At 41.9% G+C, this 21,609-nt stretch overlaps 1 protein-coding gene across 5 annotated transcripts in view; it reads right to left on the bottom strand.

The window, feature by feature from the left end:
• SPATS2 (spermatogenesis associated serine rich 2) overlaps nucleotides 1-21,609 on the bottom strand; it is a 149,742-nt gene that overhangs the window by 33,986 nt on the left and 94,147 nt on the right. For 2 of the 5 annotated variants that reach the window (XM_073614025.1, XM_073614024.1), the window contains 5 exons: nucleotides 11,518-11,597; nucleotides 9,173-9,281; nucleotides 7,812-7,861; nucleotides 6,173-6,434; nucleotides 3,715-3,915 (listed from right to left, as the gene is read on the bottom strand). In XM_073614025.1, the coding sequence (XP_073470126.1) occupies nucleotides 3,715-3,915; nucleotides 6,173-6,434; nucleotides 7,812-7,861; nucleotides 9,173-9,281; nucleotides 11,518-11,597 (702 nt within the window). Of the gene's footprint in view, nucleotides 1-3,714; nucleotides 3,916-6,172; nucleotides 6,435-7,811; nucleotides 7,862-9,172; nucleotides 9,282-11,517; nucleotides 11,598-11,701; nucleotides 11,727-20,279; nucleotides 20,488-21,609 lie in introns of those variants that run through there. The other 3 variants (XM_073614023.1, XM_073614026.1, XM_073614027.1) reach the window with 3 other exon arrangements.

The raw sequence follows: 21,609 nt of genomic DNA on the forward strand, positions 1-21,609 counted from the left end.
GAACGCCACTGCAAGTTACAATAAAGTTGATTGACACTATAAAAATTTCAGGATAAGGCTCTGAATTACCTCAATACTAAGAAATAAGTGAATTGAAGAGAAATCTCAAAACCATTATACTTAAAACAAAGAACTTTTGAGCAGAGGCTTGCATTGAAACAAACTGGACCAGGTGAACTAGGATAACAAAATGTAAAAAAAGAAAAAAAAAAAGGGGGGTTCTGGTCTTGGATCTAACCAAGGTGATAAAAAAGTCTCCAATTAACTCACATTTGCCAAGCATTTCACATTAATGAAACATTAGGGTCAGAGGTGAGTGCAGAGGCCTTGCATAAGTTACTGACACAATAAGACCAGTTAATGAGTAGTTCAAATGTGGTTTAAAGAAGCAGCTCTGCCAATTTGATCTAGACGTAATACAGCTAGAAATAATCATGCCTTCTTCCCTTCTGCCCATGACATCTGAAAAGCACAGTGATCCACGTTTTAAGCAATAGACAATTTAAAGTGTAAGTAAGATACAAAGACAGGAAAAAAGAGCTTGTTTTAAAATGTAAAACGTGTCAGTAAATTAAACAATAATAATAAATCTGTTTTGTTGCTCCTGTAACTCACACACACTGCTCCCCTTTCTTACCTCTTACAACTCAGACCCTGGTGACACTATCTTTGTTACAGCATCATCCGGAGGCCGAAGCAACGTACAGCGTAAATCAGCAGCAATTGATTTCTAGAACTCTGTACACTGTCAAAGGGAACGTTACAATCCAGCAATACTGTGCCGAAAATAATTCTTGCACAAAGCTCAGCTATAAAGAAGTTATTTTTTTTTCTGATCTCGCTGACTCCTATTACTTTACTAGGTGTAGAGGAATAAGGTGTAACACTTGCCTTATTCCCCACATTGGCATCTGTGTGGCCAGTATCCGAAAAACTTTTCTAAGGCACTCCAGCCAGTGGTCATGTGCCCCTTGTGTGCCCCTATAACCCTACCCCACTCTGTGGGACCTCAGTTTTTTTTTAGAAAGCAATGCAGAGTAACACAGGAACAAAAGGGTGGGTGTTCTGTAATATACTCCAATATATAGAATTTACAGGCAAGTACATTTTTTTTTTTTTTTTTTAATATTAATCATACAATACAGGACACTGGCTTGATATTCATAGACCCTGGAACGTACCCAAGCAATGAGTGAGAAGGGTGGGCAACAAGGCAAAACTATGCCAAAAGGTCCAACAAAAACAAGGGTCAAAGGACCAAACTCAGAGTGCTGCTGCAAGAACCAGCCAAAAGATGCATCCACAGATGATTGGACGTCCACCTGGTAGAACTTGGAAAAGGGTATTAACAGAAGACCAGGTGGTGGCCTTGCAAAGCTGAGCAACAGAGACTTGATGTTAGAGTGCCCAGGAAACTCCTACTGACCTGGTGGAGTGAGCACATATCTCTGCAGGAAGGGCTTTACCTTTTAGTGTATAAGCTCGAGAGGAGTTGTCATACCCCCTTTGAATCCAATGATCAAACCCACAGGTCTAGGATATCTGTGACCTACAGAAAGAAAAAAACTGCCTACCCCAAAGCGTTCTCTCCAATGAAGGGGTGCCCTCACCTCTTTAAACTACAAGATTCAGCACATATGGACTAAAAATCAGGACCAGTCTGAATATTTGAGCCATTACTTGTTCTAAGGCATCAACACAAAAGAGCAGAGTGGAGTGTGAAGCGTATAAGTGCTCCGCCAAAGTACAGAAGACAGGATCATGTTTGTTACTTGTTGTCCTAGTCCAATTAGATGCAGTTCGACAAACAGAAAATGCAGCAATAACTGGCTGCAATAGCTGAAAGAGAGTACAGAGAGACTTTAGGAGTGTCTCAAGCTATCTGTCAGCAGAATCTTTTAACAAAGACATATTCAATGGGTACAGAAAAAGGTTTAAGACTGAGAAGCCAGGGTCTACTCCCAAAGCAGTGAACTCTTTCTCCACTGGATAGAGCTGAACAATGATTCTTGGAGGGGTGAATATATTTTTAGGTCAATTTTCCTACAGTGCCCATTGTATTTGTTCATGAATCAGGAATGTCTTTTTAGCTAGTCTCTTCGTATCCAAAAGGAAATTGTGAGACAGGAGAGAATCAACTGCAAAAAGGCTTTTCTGCACATACCAACATTGGTGAGCACACTGTGTGAAGCCATAACATCAGGTGTATAGGGGCCTGGTAGTGAGAAATCTTCTGAAGCCTCCTCTAACATTGTCTACATTTTTACTTCTTTTCTCTCAAGGTCCGAGTCCTGTAGAGGAGGCAATTAACTTCTGCTAGAGACAATGGGGGTGGAGAAGGAACCTGGCACTTTTAAGATCTGAATAGTGATGGCTGTATTAAAGCCGTTGGTTGTAGGAGTGATTGTGCCATAGTTGCAAAAAAAAAAAAAAAAAAAAAAAAAAAAAAATAATAGTCTACTTTAGTCAGTTAGGCCTCCTGTTGTGTGCCTGAAATAGAGCTAGAATTGGATGCAGAGACCAGGGTTACACTAGGGTTGTGGTCCAGTGCAAGGGAAACATTGTCACTCCGAGCAGATTGAGGGTGTTGCAGGCCTTTGGCAGAGTGAATTTTGCCTGAGGTTTTGCGGTGGTTCCCTTGTGTCTGGTTTCCGCCACTGCGATTAGTGAAGGCATTCCTTTGTGGGGTTCTCATGGAGTAGGGTGCGGAATGGGGCAAGCGTCTGTCCGTGAAGGAATACGCAGCAACCCAGGTGTTGACTGTCCCCTGTAGTGACATCCTCATGGAAAGAAGGGCAGGAGGAACACTTGAGTATCTTATAAAGTGGAAATGATGGTAAACTGTGTGACTTGTGGTGTGATGTAACATCGTACCCCATCCATCTGAGACCAAGCTCTGAATAGTGGAATTTTAGTGCCAAGTTTGGATGTTTTAACACAGTTTAATTTAGTAAGTTCAAACACATTCCTCAGTTTCTTGATAGTGTTAGCGTATAGATGAATACTATTCAGGATACACAAACACAATAAGTGTAACGCAACTAACACATTCTGTCTTATACTTGCTATGGGGCTACACTAAAGACCCAATAAACACGGGTCATTCTGTCTTATCTGTCTATGTCGCTGGCCTCTACAAGGGTCCAGGCTTCACCCTTCATTGTGGGCATACCACTGGAGGGGTCTACGGGGTATGTGTTTCATAGCGATGGACCATAACCCTGACCCTAAACAATACCTTGCGGCTAACTACACACATTGTGCCAGGTGCCAATTTAAGCTTCTAAGCAGGATCAAGTGCCCAAAGCAACATTACAGGGCACGGTGCAGGGTCCGGGTATGGCTCCCAAGGTGCTACAGAGGTTGCACTGATATGGATGCACGGCTTCTTTTGTTGTATTAGAAGATAGTGAAAAGTTGATTGAAGAATTTGAAGTAAAATAGTAAACTAGTTAAGCCAAGAGTGATTTCTCTTTGGACACTGGGCAAAATCAAGGACTCACAGAGTAGGGCAGGATTATATGGGGACATCCGGGGGGTGTATGCAACAACTCTATCAGTGTTCAATCCCCTGAAAGTATCAGCCTAGAACCCAGGGTCTATAAATATCAAGCCTATGTCCTGTAGTGTCCGATTAAAATAAAGTGTTATGTAACCCATAGAATAAATTACATTTCTACAAGATATGACAGTTTATACATTCTAAAATCTTACCAAGCTTTTTAGACCCTGCGGATAGGTAGGAATCATCTGTGACAGATGAAGCAAATGAATGAGAACTTGAAACACTTCCAGAGCGTACTTTATTAGAATGCCTGTGGTCAGTTGGTACGCTTTTATGATGGGAATTTTGAGGAAGGTGGGAAGCTGTCAACTTCAGCTCTAAGTCTGGCCGACCATTTTGGAATGTGGACCCTTTAGAAAGAAAATAAGCAAAACATTCTTTAGACATAATATATTGAGATATGTATAATGTACTACAGACAACGAGGCAAGGAAAAAAGTTAATGAATGAAAAATCTTTCCATCATGCAAAAAGCACCATTCTTTATTAACAAGCCTCTGATTTATCACATGGTCTGTTCCATTGGCCAAAAAGAGTGTGCAGACGTAAAAGTCAGAATTCCTGATCTGCATGCTTCTCCCAAGGCAGTTAGTCTACGGAGCATCGACAACCAGGCAATTAAAGAGCACTTGTAAGCTACAGATATTCAAGTATCTACATATCCTTAACAAGCAGTAATTGGGCTCTAAAACAAGTCCTCATTGACCTCTGTGTCTACAGCCATTGTGGAACAATTCATGCTCCCAGTTCACAGCAGAACCCTTGGCAGCTCAGCTCACTGCTCTCCCATCAGTTCTTTTGGCAGACTTCCAACATAAACAAAGCAGATGCTCTGAAAGGTCAGATTTGGGTGAAGTGAGCTGAGCTGCTATAAAGCCAAATGAAACAATGACAGTGCATATACTGTAAACAACTTTCAGGATGCCTTTTTAGCTAATGGCGTCAGAAAGGGCTCATTTTAAAAAGGATAAGTTCACTTCAATTCAATTTCAAAACAAATGCACTTTTTTTGCAGATAAAATTAGTTTTTTTTTTTCTTCTTAGGAGCCTGCAGAGCATTGCACATGCAGACTCTCAGTAAAGCGGTCTGCTCCTACTTCCCAAAGGGGCAGACGGTTACTGGGAAACAGGAAGAATTAAAGAACTAAAGAGTGTTCATCAGCACTCTTGCAGTTCATTAAGAACTATAACTAGTAGTTCATTCATTCACAGAACTGGGAAAGAATGATGTGACTGTGTAGATGAAGCCATGCACAGCCGCGGCGTTTCAAATCATGATATTGAGTGTGGGGAGAAGAACCCCCTCTTGCTGTCACAATGGGGGGTAATATGTAAATACTTTACCGTCTATAACCTGGCTACACATTCCCTGTAAGATTGTCCAAATCTATTTCTGATTAAGCTCTCCACAGAGAAGCTGTAGAAGCTCTCCATCCTCCAAAGGACAAAGCAATATTTACATACCACCGCAGCAAGCCCACCTTCACAAGGAGAAAGAAGGAAAAAGGCCATGTGCTTTGAAGTGTTACTAAACCTAGGACCCTGCATTCACTATATCTGGTATCCCACAGTACACAGAACATGCAATAGTTTTAGTAAATATAAACTGTGAAATACCTTCTCATCAGCAGTAAATAGAAGTATTGGGACTTTTATCTGTCCAGTCGAGCACTGGTTAAAGTGGACGTAAACCCTCCATATAACCAGTGAAGTGAACAGCCTCAGATTATACACAGAGATGAAACAAATCCCCCTTACATGCATATCTGCTGTCTTCATCTTTATACACAGTTTAGAAAGTGCATATCCTGTTAAAATATTCTCTTCCTGATTCACCTGTGGGTGTGGATTCTTGCTATACACTGTAAGACACTGAGACAGATGATTGGAGGAAAGGCACACCCCCCCTCCCCACACATACAGAGCTTGCCTGTGACTAGTTCAGCTTTGTGCTAATCTATTTATAGCTCCCTCCCTGACACAAACTTCAGGCTCCCCTCTGAGACCTTGTCAAACATTATCAGGCTGCTAACAGACTAACTGAGAAGGAGACAGCTACAGGACATAGTGCTTAGAAGAGATAAGAAAACTCTGCAGATATATGCCCAGCTCAAATTTCATGAATCAGGTTTACATACGCTGTAAAGCTTGTAGGAGTTTCCATTCTCCTCTGACTGTCCTATGAGGCAGCACGATCACGGACCTTGTCTGGACAGTGCTGACTGGCCCTGTGCAGATCACATGCACCCTCCCAAGACGAAGAAGAAAAAAAAAAAAAAAAAAAAAAAAAAAAAAAAAAAAAAAAAAAAAAACACACACACACCAAACTGAGCATGAGCAGAGTGCCCCCAAGGCTCTGTTATATAAGGAGATGGTTTGGGGGACTGTGGAAGAAGGGGAGGATCAGAGAAGACAAGATCAGTCTTTTTACATAATGCAGAGGATTAACCCCTTAGGTTCCACAGTAAGTATAACAAGCATGCTTTACTGCATATATAGACTGATTTCACCGATATGGGTTCAGTAACACTTTGTTTCACAACATTTTCTACAGGATATCTTTGAAGTGCACAAAGACAACAGGAGAACAGTTTGCTTTTTTCTCACCTGGGTGGTCAGATACATCAGGTGTAGTAGGTTCAGAGTCCTCCAATTCTCTAGCATCTAAAGAAAGCGTATCTAAGCCCTCACTGAGGGAATCCACTGATTCTGTGTCATTAGTGGTGCCATTGACATGATAGCCATTCAGTCCACCTTTATCTGAGGATGCAGTACTTTGTTCCCCTTCTGTAGGTGCGGATTTCCCAGCATCTGGCGTATTGCTAGGAGGTGCAGCTTCTGTTTTTGTCTTAGGCTTCTTCTTCTTGTTCTAAGAGATCAACAAGGAACACATTGGCCATCTTAAACCAGTCTGAATTAAATTCACCCAATAAAAACATTTCAACGTTCCCTTTTGTTGTATATAGACAGGAGAAAAGCTGTGAATAAAAAGTTTTAAGGTGGCAAATAACCCTAATCTATATTTTATACATCTTAAGCTGGATACACACTATGCAATTTTTGTTGTTCAATTTCCTTTAGATTTACCTTCAACTATGTAGTGCCAGGGCCTGCCTGATTGCATACAATGTGAAAGTGTTCGGGTTTGATCTCCTATTATATGGTTTTGGTAAATCTAAAGGAAAGTTGTACACAAATTGCATAGTGGGTAGCGAGCTTTAGAACATATTAAAGTAAAAATGTATCACTTTATTCGACAAGAAAGTGGTCCTTCAAAGCTAGTCCATCTACACTAAAGCTATTTTTTAAAGGAATGTGGTACGATTCAGACAATATCCTTCAAAATATTAAAACTACTGAATTACTGCAGTGTTCATTTGTAGAAAGGCAGTGCAAATATCCAAAGCTGCGTACAAGCTACTTACTATAGGATTGTGGGCTGCTAAGGTTATTTAGAAGACCTAGCATAGAAAAGACAAGCAGTAGGCTCTGTTCACAGATAGTGCTGTGACCTGCGTTTTACTGCGCTGGAAGAACACAGGTCACCGCTAGGACACAATGGGGTTTATTTAGTAGAGCTGGAGAGTGCAAAATCAGGCTCACTTCTGCAAAGAAGCCAATCAGATTCCAGGTTTTATTGCTAAAGCTTAGATGAACAAGCTGAGGTTAGAAGCAGATTTGTTTCTATGCAGACGTGAGCCTGATTTTTCGTACTCCAGCTTTAGTAAACAAACGTCAAGTGTCCTAATCACATTGAAATACACCTCAAAGGAGTGTTGCGGTAAGCTGCGATAAAATGCAGACATGCATTTTGCACACATCAAATAAAAGGTTGTACAAAAAAAAAAAAAAAAAAAGGATCTGCAGGATGCACATCACACTGTCCCCTACCACTGGCTCATTGCAGTTGGGATGGACAGTTGCCAAACACTGAACTTCTGTTGTTTAATTTGCGACAGCTGTTTGTTGTGTAAATGGGCCTTTAGTCCTCGTTCTCATTGAATGCGGCTTTGAAATCTTGCGGGTAATCTGAAATCACATGATTTCAAAGCCGCATGTCAGTGCGACTTCAGGTGCGACTTTGAAGACACCTGTGTGACTTTGTGCACAGGTGTCCATGCAAGTCGCACCAAAATCGCCAAAAGTAGTGCAGGAACTACTTTAAATCGATATGGCACCACAAAGTCCTTTATCAATTCTAAATTCAGCTCTCATTTCAATACAACAATACGAAGATGCAGTTTACCTTTTTCTTGCCAAGCACAGTCCACTCCTTTAAGACCTCAACAGCATTTCCTAGGGTAAAAAGGGAGAAAAAGGTATTTATCTTAGGAGGATACCACCATTTGGGTATTACATTTGCAGCACAAAAAAAAAAACTATGCACAATGATGTGGACAGGCAAACATTTTAATTAAAAAAAAAAAAAAAAAAAAAAAAAAAAAACTTACACCAGATGCCATAGAACCCCCATTTCAACTTTTTGGGCTAGCTCACACTAGCCTAGTGCATTGAGGAAAAATGTAGGCATGCTGTGTTTTAAACTGAAACTAAACCCTCCCATCATTTTCAGACATGAAAGTTGCCATCTTAGCCTCTATTTGATTTGCAACTGCCATGATGCTTCGCATGTGATCAATTATGACACCAGCCATTTGATGGTTTGACAGTTTGGTTTCAGGCACAAGCAAATGTGACAGCTAGCATTCCTGGCAAGCCAGGAATGTAACAGTTTTACATTTTACACCGCTTTAATATTGTGCAACACAAAAGCACAAACACCAGATGGACAGAAATACAATTCTGTTGCTGTAGTAATCAGGTTTGGGAAAAAAAAGTAAAAATTAGCAGGCACATCGATCTCATGAGACCTTTTGGCAAGGACTTACTGATTTTTACAGGGCACAAAACTTGGTAAGAGCACAGGTTCTTGCTCAATGTTAGGGTGTTTGCTCACAGATCACATGCTGAAAAATTTGATTGCATTTTCCTAATAGAACCCTCACTTTCAATACAGACAAATTCCTGTCATTAATGCACACTGTTGGGAACAAGCCCCAAGTGAATTCAAACGGTGTATCAGCATTGTAAGTCATGAGCAAAAAATAGTCTGCTGTCAGCACAAATTAAAGTAACTTGGTGATCTTTATGTATTCTTGGCAATGACACACAATTAAAGTGGTTCGAAAGGCTGAAGTTTTTTTTACCTTCATGCATGAAGGTATAAAACCTTCAGTATGTAGCTCACTCCGAAGCCCCCCCCCCTCCCCCCCCCCCCCAATACTTACCAAAGCCTAATCGTGTTCCAGTAATGTGCATGAAAGTGGCTGCGCTCTCGGGTCTCTGCCTCATGATTGGCTGAAAGACAGCAGCGGGAGACATGGCTTTCAATCACAGCTCACAGCAAGTGAGGCAAGAGCAAGGTGCTTGGGGGCGAGTACTTGTGGCTTGCTATGGGGCACTCGAAAAAGGTGGTGCCAGGAGCGCATGGGAGAGGGGACAGGAAGAGAAGGATTGGGGCTGCTCTGTGTAAAACCATTGCACAGCGCAGGTAAGTAGAACATGTTTGTTATTTTTAAAAAATAAAAATCACTTTCTGAAACTAACCTTCCATGAATGCCTGCACTGTCCTGTCCACGCAGTTATCAAAGTGCTGTAGTACAAGTATGATCTCATTGTTACTCTTGTTTGGAACAATGGCACGGACTGCATTGATCTGAAATAATAAAACCATTTAAATAATATAAAATAAATAATAAAAAAAAAAAAAACACACATTCAAAAAAATTACATATGCTACAGTAAAATAATGCATCTTTATTTCAACGTATACAAACTTGCTATACATAACCATTCACAATTCAACCTCACTCTATTCATTACTCAATTTATTATGTTGGAGGTTAGTGCTCTTAATATTGCGTACATGTATATTTTGGTGTAAAGGGGTAGTTGGTGAGGCTGGATGTGTCCAACAGAAGACAACTGGGTAGGGCTGACAATGCTGCTTGGGATTTCAGTGCAGCAGAGGTACCATTAACTCAAACCACCAGAGGAGAAGCTTAGAAAAGAAACATATTTCTTTGGTTTTGACTAAAATCAGACATCAGAAGGTATCCGTTGGGTTACATAATCAGAAGCTCCTTGATAATCTGTACTTTTTTTACATGTAACATTTAAAACTGTTTAGGACCAACGCATGCATATTTTTAATGGGTACTTAGGGCAAATGTAATTGCAACTTATAAAAGGAGTGAATCATTTAGATATAGTGGAAAAAGCTATACATATCAACATTTTAGAAATGCCTGATCACTGGTCAACAGATTTTTTTTTTCCCAGATCCTGAGAGACACCAACTATAGCGAGTCAGTTTTTTTTTTTAGCCGGAAATACATGAATGGAAATTTGGCTAGTTCAGCCTAATTTCGATCCATGTATAGGGAGGGAGGTTGTCAGTTTGCTGATTTTTCTTGCTCAATCAGTGCCAGCAACGTTGATGAAAGTTCCCCCACTGTCAGAATACAATAGCTCAGCAGGGAGGATTCCCCCAAATCACGTCACTTTTTTTCATTCACTCTGCTGGTTGAATGAAAAAACAAAACAAAAAAAACAAAACAGAATCATGTATGGCCAGCCTTTAGAAAAAGGGCTAAAAAGGTACTTATTCATAATCACAGCCAAGCAACTCAGAAGGTGGTCAGGACTGGCAGTCCATACAGTTCTCTCATGTCAACCTGTAAACGCTAGTCTTGAGAGGAGCGTGTACTGCAAGCTTTCACAATATCTGTGTTAAAACTCCGATATCTTTCCCTATCCACAGCTATTCTCTCCGTGTGCAGCTACACATGAACAGCATCTGGTCATCCCAGCAGCAAGAATACACCGACTCTTGCTGCAGGATTCCGACAGCCACAAGTAATCGCCCCCGTGTAAAGGAGGCAAACAGTTTGTACAGATGTACCATAGCAAAAAAAAACTAAACAGATAGTCAAGTGGTGAATAGATCTCTTTTTAAACTACTATACTTTTCTCTGAACCTTGACAAAATAACACTATGCCTCCAATATCCCTTTTATGACCCAGAATCATCATATGTTATGTTCTCTCCAGTAGCACGATGCCATCACATAGTTTCCAGAAATCTCACTGTCATTTTTTAATTCTTTATGTAAATTACAGAAAATGTAGCTGAACGGCTGAAATTCTGTGAGAGGCAACAACAAAGATGTTTAAATGCAGAATTATAAGCTGGTGGGGTGAAGGAACCCATCAGGCATTAATGAAATATCAGATTTGGTTATAAATAAATCTAACATTTTAGCTAGATAAATATGAAATATTGAATATAAATATTCCAAATTTACCCTTTTGTAGTCACCAGGTAACCTGGAGACTGAAGCTCCAGGTCACATAATAGGGGCAAACCCCCACCCTCTCCAAGAGGACATCTAGATTTCTGCCAGAGCAGATGAGCTAGTGCTGGGTTTTCTCAGACAGACTATCACCAACTGCCTACAGTGAAGAGTGAAAGCATCCAGTATTAATGTTTATTTACAGATTATATATGTTATGCAAATATTAAAAAGAATTAACATTATATCACATAACAGTTTATAAACTTACAAGCAGTGGTTGGTTTCAGTGAAAACTACAACAAAATGATCAATAGATTCAGAGATAAAAAGAGGGCCAAGTTTGTTATGTACAACCTGATTGTGTGCAGAAGTGAAATGCAGAAGTCTCAGTGTAGGTGCACACTACTTCAATAAGGTCTTCAGCTACCACTGGCATGTTTTGCAGATAACCTCACATACATAATTCTTGTTGCAATTAGTGTCTCAAACAAAGGGATTCAGTTACTCAAGTGCAAAGCCACAAAAGAATGGTTGGTGAATCCTTAGGAGGGGTTTGACAAACCCTGCACTAGACCAATCCCCCAGGACACCTACCTTTTCCTTCATATTCTCATAGGAGCCTCCTTGAGCCATCACAGTATTAGATTGTACGTCAAAGACAAAGCCGATTGGATCTGTGAGAAAAGGAAAGCAGAGCAGAGCAATTACACACAAATGTACACCTTTCTTAGAACAACATCTACTTCATATAATATAAAAATTGGGACTATGCACCAACCCATGATCTTCTCAGTATACGTGTAATATCCTCATATATGCAGGACCTCATTCCTCTTACTTGGCTACTTTAATAAAGCTTGCTGTGTTCATAGCAGGCAGCTCCACCTCCCAAGTCTGGATAGAGTAGAAGCTGCTGCATGCGTGGCTATAATATTGCACGACCCGGAAAAATTGGACAGCCCTCTATCCCTTTAACTCTAGAACTTCCCTTCCAAAGACATAGTGCACTATTCATCCTTCACAGGGAAGCTGCTCTGAAAAGTCAGTGGCAGCAGTGAAATCACTTGGTCTGATTAAGCATTATGCGGCTTGTCATAAGAAGTCTTACATGTACTTCAGAAAAAACAAAATGAACATTCCACTAACATCAAGCAAAACTTTGGGCTATGTGTTTTTTGTTCAAAAGCCAGCAACAAAGCTGATTTTTTTTTTTTTTCAAATATTTTCTTTTTTTCTTCAAGTATTAACAAAATGTGCAAAGAGAACACCAGAACACTTTACTTCTTCAGCAGCTGCTACAAAACTACTACAGGAGCCAAATCCTGTTTTAGATCAGATCAAGCAATGATAATGGACTATTGTACTGTTTATGTCCCTCTGCTATTGGGGAATGTGCAACATAAAGCCAACCACCAAGGGACATTTTCAGCCAAAACTAATTTTTATTGGTCAGGTTCTGGAGAGTTAAATCACCCTACCTCTATTTGGGACTATAGTAGTTTAGCTGGCCACACACAGTTAGTATTTTTTTCATTCAGTCAGCGATCAACTTTTCGAGAGGAGACAGCCACATACTGATTGAAGTTCAGCTGGTCCCTGCTGGCCAGCTTTAGATTCTATGTTCTCTATTTGTCCCACTGTCCTGCCAAAGGGATTTGGATATGTTGAATTCTTCAGTTTTATATTATGAAAAATGCAATGGGAGACGTAGGAACACCTCAAGGTGGCAAGGAACAAAATAGAGTGACAGATTCTGGGGAGGGGGTGCTCTTAAATTGGAGCTCATGTGTTTCAGCTTACTTTGGCTCAAGACCTGATGGCCAATTTTTTTTTTTTAAGGCTGCAACTTGTATGGACATGTAAATTACCACTGGACGAATATTAAACTCTGCATGATGTGTGAATCAGAGACCTACACTTGTAAATATAGAGACCTCTTTTTGGACAATCCATTTTCTTGTTCATTCACACTTGCAATAAGGCCAGACAGTGGACTCCTGTGGTTGGAATCACTGGCGAATGCAAACAGCTGTGGTCAGGAAGCCTATACAAAGCAATCACAGGCTGACAGGATCCATGGCTGTCCACCGATTTTCACATGTATTTGCACATTGAGTGGTGACCTGTAGTTAGGTATAGATAATCAGCCCTAGACACAGAGGGATCAAATAATTGTTTAGGGCTCATTTGTGTACACGTCGCTTTGTTCTGTCTGTAAATGCACCTCTATGCTAGCATTTATGTTCATGCACACATAGGCTTTTACAGGCATAATAGAAGAGGAGCGTTTACGGAGAGAAAGAAAAAACCCATCACCAGCGCATTCAGGGGAGCAGCTTTTGGGCAATAAAAAAAAACAAAAAACAAATAAAAACAAACACACATGCGGAACGCGCAAAAACAAGCCAAAAATGTTAGACTTGTTTGTGCATTGATGCATTCCAAAATAAAATAATATTCTTTCCAGCAAAATGCACCAATGTGCAAATGTGTGTGCAATACAAGGCTTTTAATTTGTTTTCTTACCCTGGCTTCACACATATGCATGCTGAAATAGAACGATTTATGCATGCGTTTGTGTGAATAGCATTGCAGTATGACTGCAATTTCACCAGAGGTGCGATTTCAGCTTCTGCATTTCCATTAACTTCAATGCAAAAACGCCTTCCATTGACTTCAAAGCAAAAACGCCTGTCAATCGCAATCCTATGTGAACACTGACCACCGCATTACCACTATATGCTATCACTTGTGAGTCTGGAACGCACTGCTCCAAATTCACACAGGACCCTTTTTGAAATCGCTCTCAAAAACGCAATGCCTGAGAATCGCAACAGTGGGAAACACCTCAATAGTAACACATAATATCTAGCCTGTCATGAGAATCTGTGCGTTTGAAAAATGCATGCAGATCGTATATGTGTGAAGCAAGGCTTAAGCAACTTTCTCCTGCCAGGAGAAAGCGTTCAGAGAAGCTGAGCAAACGCTCAGTGCGCATGAGGCCCTAAAGTGCTGCATGTGGCAGCCAAATTCATGGACCAGGTCCCCTCTCTATACTAGGAATGCTGAGCAATTCTGAACAGGAAAATTTTAAAATGCCTTTGGGTAGCATCCCTTAGTACATTCCCCTTTTGTCCATTACAACGATGGGTTGCCTCACTAGCAGCTGTAGAGAATTAGAGCCCACCCTTAAAAGGTGGCAAGGAAAATTGCCCGGGCTATGTGCAGGTTCTTGTAGTTATATGTACTTTATACCTACCAGCAGCTTTATTATTTTATTGATAGAGACATCCATTTGCTTGGCTGTTATGTAGGCCTTCCAATTTGAAATTTCTTCCTAGTCAATGACCCAGAACAAGTATACAGACCAGAACCAGAAGTTATAGCTTCAATGCCTACATACTTGTGACCAACTCTTACAGTGCTCAATGAGGTAAAATGTAAAAAAAAAAAAAAAAAAAAAAAAAAAAAAATCACCCAGTCTATAAAATACAAGAAATTTAGACTTAAGTCCACTACAAGCGAGTACCAACAATAATGGTTCCTCCTTGAAGGTATAACAAATGTACAACAATGGTTCTAATAGAATACAGGTAAAGAAACACAGCAGGATGCCGGGTAGCTGTACACTATTCTCTGTAGTTTACAGGTTTAAAGATCTTCTTACCAAGATAAATAAATAAAAAAAAAAGGGCTGAACATATGTGTAATGTAGACATCCATGTTTATGAATGCATAGAACTGTTACCAAAAGATCATTTCAACTAGCTAAACTGCTGCAGGGCAATTTTTTTTTCCCGTCACTGGTGACTGTCACTTGTTTGAAATGTCAAGGAAAGAGCAAAACTGACATTTCCAGTTCTAAAGTAGGTCTCAACTACATTATGTATACACAGAAAGGCATGGCAAAAATAAATCTGCATGCAGTAAATGTAAATCAGCTTAAAGTAAACCGGTGATGAAGCAAAAAAGGAAGCTGCCATTGTAGAACTGCCTAGAAAAATGTTGAATGCCTAGATATTATGCTGACACCCCCCCTTCAATAATAGATTTCTGTTACCTGGAACTTTTGAATTTCCTGACTTTCCTGATTTTCAAACTTGTACCATAATGGTCAGTAACGCAAAGGATTCTAGTCAGTTAACAAAAGAAGAATGCCAACAATGGCAGCCATCATCTTCCTCTCGTGACAGGTTCCCTTTAATGAAAATCTTTTTAGGGTTGAGAAAACAAAGTTGTATATAAATTGGATCTATGTATTGCTTAGTAAAGTAGTATGCGTTTCAGTTTTCTCTCTCAGTGGAGGGCTACCATTCAACTGACTGAATAGCAGTTCACAAAGCCATGCAAGTTATTTTAATGATTAAAATTATTTTTTGCATCCAAAGAGAATAGAGAAAAAAATAATAATTTAAGGCAGCATTAAACCCAAAAGCAATAATTATATTGCAGCTTACCAATTATGAGTTGTGATGGCTGCATTAGTTTTCTTTTTTAGGCGCTTTCTTCTATTTTCATCTGGTAATCCAGCCAGCAAGTCTGTTTTTCACAGAACAAACTCCCCAGCAGAATATATCAGTTTACATGGACGAGACAAACCACTTAACACTGGCAGGGGTAATTAAAATGATCAGCTTTTAAAAATGTATACATGCAAAATCTTTATCCAATAAGGAAAAACAAAAAAAGGTTTTCTGTAACTGATTATAAAGTGTGAGCTGGAGTTTGGCTTTAAATCTGTTAGTGTATCTAAATCTGTCAATACATTCAAACACTACTACCCCCCCCCGACTGACAATCCTGCTGTCTGTTGTGCCTCCTTTTCTCATTCTTCCAGAGTTGCGTCTCAGGTATGTTACTGGCCTCCAGGTGAATACAGGCCACCACTGGATGACCAGGTGAAAAAAGCCAAAAGAAAACGGATGCAGCCACCACATCTAATGATTGGTAAGCTGTAATATTACATTTTTGACTTTGGGCTTAATACCGTTTTAAGTATAATCATTTTTGCACTTGGAATGATCATTTAACTTGAGAAATCCACTACAGTGGAACCTTGGATTACATGCATAATCCGTTCCAGGAGAATGCTTGAAATCCAAAGCACTCGCATATCAAAGCGAGTTTCCCCACAGAATGCAATACCGTATGTGGCCAGAGGTGGGGGGGGGGGGGAGCCTGATAGACTCTGAAACCCTCGGAAACACTGGGCAATGGAGTATTTCAGCGTATTTCCGAGCGGCTCAGAGTGTCACCGGCGCCCCGGCAACTCTGGCCAAATGCAGTACTGCACACCGCAGAGGCTTGAATCCTGCTCGTTTTTCGAGACACAATAAGACTGATGGGATACAGTGAGTGAAATTTAACTGGCCCACCCCTAAGGCCCAATTCACACCTATGCATTTTTAGTGCTTTTTGCAGATTTGCACCAAGTCCATTTAACATGGTTTCCTATGGAAAAAAGACTTGGTTACGCCTATGGGCAGTCCTAGGTGGTATACACGCCCCTCTCTGCTAAAGGCCTTCAGTTTAGTAACAAGCAGTGTCAGAAGTATTAAAACTCCTTAGGAGGGGCGGGTAGTGTGTGTCAATGAATTCAGAGAAATGGATTTTACGGTAAGTCAAAAATCCCATTTTCTCTTTTGTTCATTGACAGACACAGCGCTCCATTATTCAGAACCATAGGGGATGTCCCAAAGCAGTGCCAAACATGAGGCGTGGGACAACAAAAAATCCCAAGGCCAACCAGTTAACAGGAGCTCAACACAGAACAAACTGGAGCCTAGCAAGAGGGAATAGACCCACTAAACAGCAGCCTGCAAAACCTTGCGGCCAAAAGAGGCATCCGCAGATACCAACACACCCACTTTGTTGAACGTTGTGAAAGTGTACACCAAGGACCAAGTGGCCGCCTTGCAAACTTGCGCAACAGACGCCTGATGACAGAAGGCCCAAGAAGCACCAAGCGCCCGAGAAGAATGCACCGTAACAGGGAAAGGAGGAACCCGATCCCTGACAGAATAGGCCAGAGTCATCATCTGATCCATCCTGAATGGTCACGGGAGAAGCAGACAGCCCCTTTCTTGGCCCATCCGTGATCACGGTGGGTCTGACCTCCAAAAAGTCAGTGGCTGCCAAATACACTCGAATCCCCCAGGGCAGATAAAGCAAATTCCTTAGGATGTGTTGACCAGGGACACAAGGAAGGCAACACAATGTCCTTATTCAAAAGGAAATCAGAAGAAGGAACAATGGACAAGGGTGAAGAACCACCTTAACCCTAAGGCTGGGTAAGGTGTACGACAAGATAACGCCACCATTTCCGACACTCTGCAAGCAGAGGCGATAGCCCCGAAGAAGCCACCTTCCAAGACAGAGTAAGCAGGGTAATCTCCTGAATTGGGGCAATCACACTCTGAAGCAACAGGGCTTGCACAGCCCCACGAAGGAGAACTGTAAACAGTCCGGTGATAGACGCACATTGAAAGTAAAAAATTCTTTTTGGGGAACAAGGTGGGAAAACTATCCTGTAACTGGGCAAAATCAAGACGTCCCGCCACTCCAGACACAGGTGAGGGTGCACCTTCAACCTGAAGGGGCCCTGTCTGTGGGTCCAGAGAATCCCGCTCTCAGCTTGCCAGACCAGGTCCTTTCAGAACCTCCCAAGGAGGGTTTAAAAAGGTTTTGAACCCTTGTCAGTGGACCCCAAAGGACAAGAAAACTGCAGTGAAAGGAGGACTGCTTAAGCCCACCACAAAAAACTCAGGAGGGGGCCACCAACTGAGACCGCCCGAGGCCCCGCGCAGGGGACGCAGACCCAGGTGCCTCATGTGGGCGCCGACAGATGCCGCCCACATGAGGCACCACTGAGGCCCCTCCCAGGGAGCACAGGCCGAGGTCCCTCACAGGGAGCGCCAGGAGCACCCATGCAGGGCCCACCGAAAGGACCCCCAAAAGAACGTCCTCAGAGCCCCCAAAGTGCCGCCCCTCTGGTAGGGGGTAGCCACAAGGTCTAGCAGGCTGCAAAAGCCGGGGCTTAGTAGGCCACAAAAGCCGCGACCTAAGTTTTCGTCTGCCTGCCGCGAGTGCGGGGACCAGACCCATCCAAGCCGCTGAACGGAGGGGCCTCACCCGGGAAGGGAGGGGGGGTGGAGGAGAACCCTGGGAGGGACCGATCACCCCAGGGAGTACCCGAGCCCTACACCACGTCCAAGGAAGGAGAGGAGGGGGCCCGTACTTACCCGCACGCTTCGCTGAATTGTTAACGCTCCCAGACAGATCCCCTCGCCACCGAAGTGGGGGGGCTGTCGGCCATGAGGAATGCTGCGACTCAGGCTGAGACATGGTCGTAGGCGACCTCGCAAGACATTTAACTCGCAGGACCAGCCCCCGTCCAGTGGGGCTATGTCACGGCCGACCTAGCACGTACACGCTGGCCAGACTGGGGAGACCACTGGATCTTAGTGGCCCAGCTCAGCAGTTGATTGTAGATCTCACCGGAGAAAAATCCAGGAAAAAAAAAAAAAAAAAAAAAAACACACAAAAAAAAAAAAATTGTCAGGACTAGAAATCCCAGCAGGGAACTAAGTCCTTACTCCTGACTAGGCAGAAAAAAAACTGAAGGCCTATAGCAGAGAGGGGGGTGTATACCACCTAGGACTTCCCATAGGCGTAGCCAAGTCTTTTTTCTGCCTAGTGTCCTACTCCTGTAGGGGGCGGTATAACCCTATGGTTCTGAATAATGGAGTGCTGTGTGCGTCAATGAATGAAAGAGAAATGATGATTCCCTGTAAAGCTTTTGTCGTCGTTTGTGTCTCCTTCATGGGGACTTGCCCCTGAGACAGTAATTCTCCCCACAATAAGGAGAATTCTGACCTTTAATAGCTGCTACTGAACTAGATTCCCTGATGAGCCGTTACAGTGGAAAAATGTCAACGGTGGCATTTCCCCTCACTTTCTGTCCCATTGACAATTGTCTCCAGGGCATTAAAATGCAAGTTCAGCTCTTCAGTATTGGATAGAGTGGGGAAAGCTCTTAGAGAGCTGAAGGAGGAGAAACTGCAGCACACTGGCATTCCTAAAGAATGGCTGTGCGGGGGGGGGGGGGGGGGAGGTGTTGGAGTCGCGTGTCAGGACATGTCTGATCGCTGGAGGACAGCAGGTGGAGTTTCCAGCACAGCTAGAAATCAGACCACAGTTCTCCTGCCCAGTGTGGTCAGTTTTTAATAGAGAAGGAGAAGGACTGTCAGGATTCTGGATCCCAGTTTTTGGATATCTGGGATGGTTACAGCCAATAGCATCCAGTAAACTGGTCACTACATCACCCAGTACAAACAGGTTATTGCTGGTTAAGTCACCTTGCACAACTTATGTTCTTAGGGTCAGGGTTGAGAGAAAAAAAAAAAAAGACACAAAACACAATCGCAACAAACAATCCCCAACAGACCCAACACTTGGATTACATTTGTTATGTTAGATCTGTTTGACAGTGGTTCCTGCCTAATCCTTGGACAATTAAAAAAATAAAGTTCATCATAAGCAAAGCATATTAAAAAAAAACAAAAACAAAAATACACACACACACGGAAAATACACAGTCCCCAATATGAACAAGGAATTGGGTCTGCTGCACAAGGCAAATGAACAGTTAGCTCATATTGGCTTTCATTGGAACACTAGCAATACCTGGCTGCTAAAGAGGGGGGGGGGGGTGTTGTATGTAGGTACAGAGTTTAAAAATGTCTCTTTTGCAACTAAATTTCACAGTGTATAAATACTAAACAGATGTTCAATGTACAGCTCTGGAACATCCGGTATTGGTGGCATTCCTGCATAGATTTCTCTTTAAACATTTACTGTACACCGCTATGAGCAGCTGATTGCATTTCATTCCAAGGACAAGGAAATCACAGAAACAAAAATACATTTTCTCGAATACAAGACATACGCAGCTGTGTGCACCTGCAGACTGTAGCTTGTAGAACTTTTAAGATCAGCTTTCCAATGACACTATCACTGCTAAAATATGCTTAGGACAACCTATGGCTACAAAGTTGTGGAACAAGTTTAATAAGATCATTTCAGTCTTTCCCTACAAGCTGGAATTTGTAGTTCACAACAGGAAAAGTAGGAAAAAAAAAACCACACACACACACACACAAATACACCCAGACATCTGCAACAAATTACAAAAAACTTTATTATGTACATTTTAAAAAGGCACATTTGTCCACATAAAATGAGCCAGTATTGAAATGAATGCAGCAGACTGCTCAACTATACAGTATAAAAAAAAAAAATACATTTTTAAAAAAAAGGGTCCTAAACCCCACCACCTATGACTTGTAGCTACTTACCCATTTACCTGGACTGGATAAAGGCACTGAAAGTATGCGAAGATCTCCACTCTGTGCAGATAGGAGATCACAGACTGTAGCTGTGTGACAAGGTACAGTATAACCGGAGTTAAATGTACCCGATGATTGCTGTGTCCTGTACTGGAACGTGTCACACATTTTTACAGGCTGATGGTTTCCCAACCACTCCTCCAGCCCTGTCAAAAGAACTCTCCAATACCGTCACAGTCAGAAGACAATCCACACCCAAAGTAAGCAGAGCTCTTCGTCATAAATGCACAGCATGCTGACTGACGTCAAAAAAACTGGGAGGGGGTAGGACATGGCTGATAAAACACTGGACTTGGAAACTCAGGTTCAACTCCAGATCAAAATGCTAACATCTTAGACAAAGGTCTCAAAGCTTATGCTATGTCCTTTATTGCCATTAAAAGCAGAAAAGTGCACACAGAAACTGTTGTAAACATTGTCAAACGGAAAATACTTTTTCCAGCTGTTGAAACGCAATTGGAGGACATTTATAAAAACTGCAGCAGACAGAATCTAGACCAGATGTGCATGGCAACCAATCAGCTTCGGTCTTCAGTTTGTTCAGTTAACCTTTGAAAAAGTACATAAGCAGACTGGTTGTCATGCACAGCTGCTCCAGATTCTTTCTGCTCCAGTTTTGATAAATTCCCCCAAATATGTTAAAGCTGATCTCTTGGGGGGGTGGAAAGAAGAGGATTTATCCTTGCAGTGGTTCTACTCCTCAATGCATATCCTTGTTCCCTAAGAGCCTACACTTTTCGTAGGTGGGTCTTCGGATTCCTCCAGTGCAATACTCTTCAGAATTCCAACGCGTTTCTGCATAACAAATGTTACTGAGGCCAGGGTGTACATGCGGAGAGCTCCCTTCATGCCACTGTCACATACATGGACATCACATTGGCCATGGAGTTTTTATGAAATCTGCACATTGCTGTCAATTACAAGGAGAGAGTCGACCAGTGTCCTATCTTCCCCATCAGGCTCTGCCTACTCAGCATTACTGGTTGCTAGGAGGCTGTCAGCTGTGAAGCCGACAGTGTCCTAAATAACTATTGACCGGTGTGGAGGTGGTGGTGATAGTGGGGTGGGTTTGTATCTATGGCATACATGTTTAGTTATCTATGAACTGGAGACTGAATTTTTTATTTTTTATTTGGTGCAATAGCGTGACTGTGTAAATGTGGTTCTGTTTACAACCATGTGAATCTGCCACACGTGTCAGTAAAGCTACTGAAATGGTCAGCAGGGTTTTTGTAATCTGTCGCAGGTCATTTTTAAAGGAACCAAACTGCCAGAAGAG

This window comes from Aquarana catesbeiana, linkage group LG02, assembly GCF_042186555.1.
Source record: "Aquarana catesbeiana isolate 2022-GZ linkage group LG02, ASM4218655v1, whole genome shotgun sequence".
Taxonomy (NCBI): domain Eukaryota; kingdom Metazoa; phylum Chordata; class Amphibia; order Anura; family Ranidae; genus Aquarana; species Aquarana catesbeiana.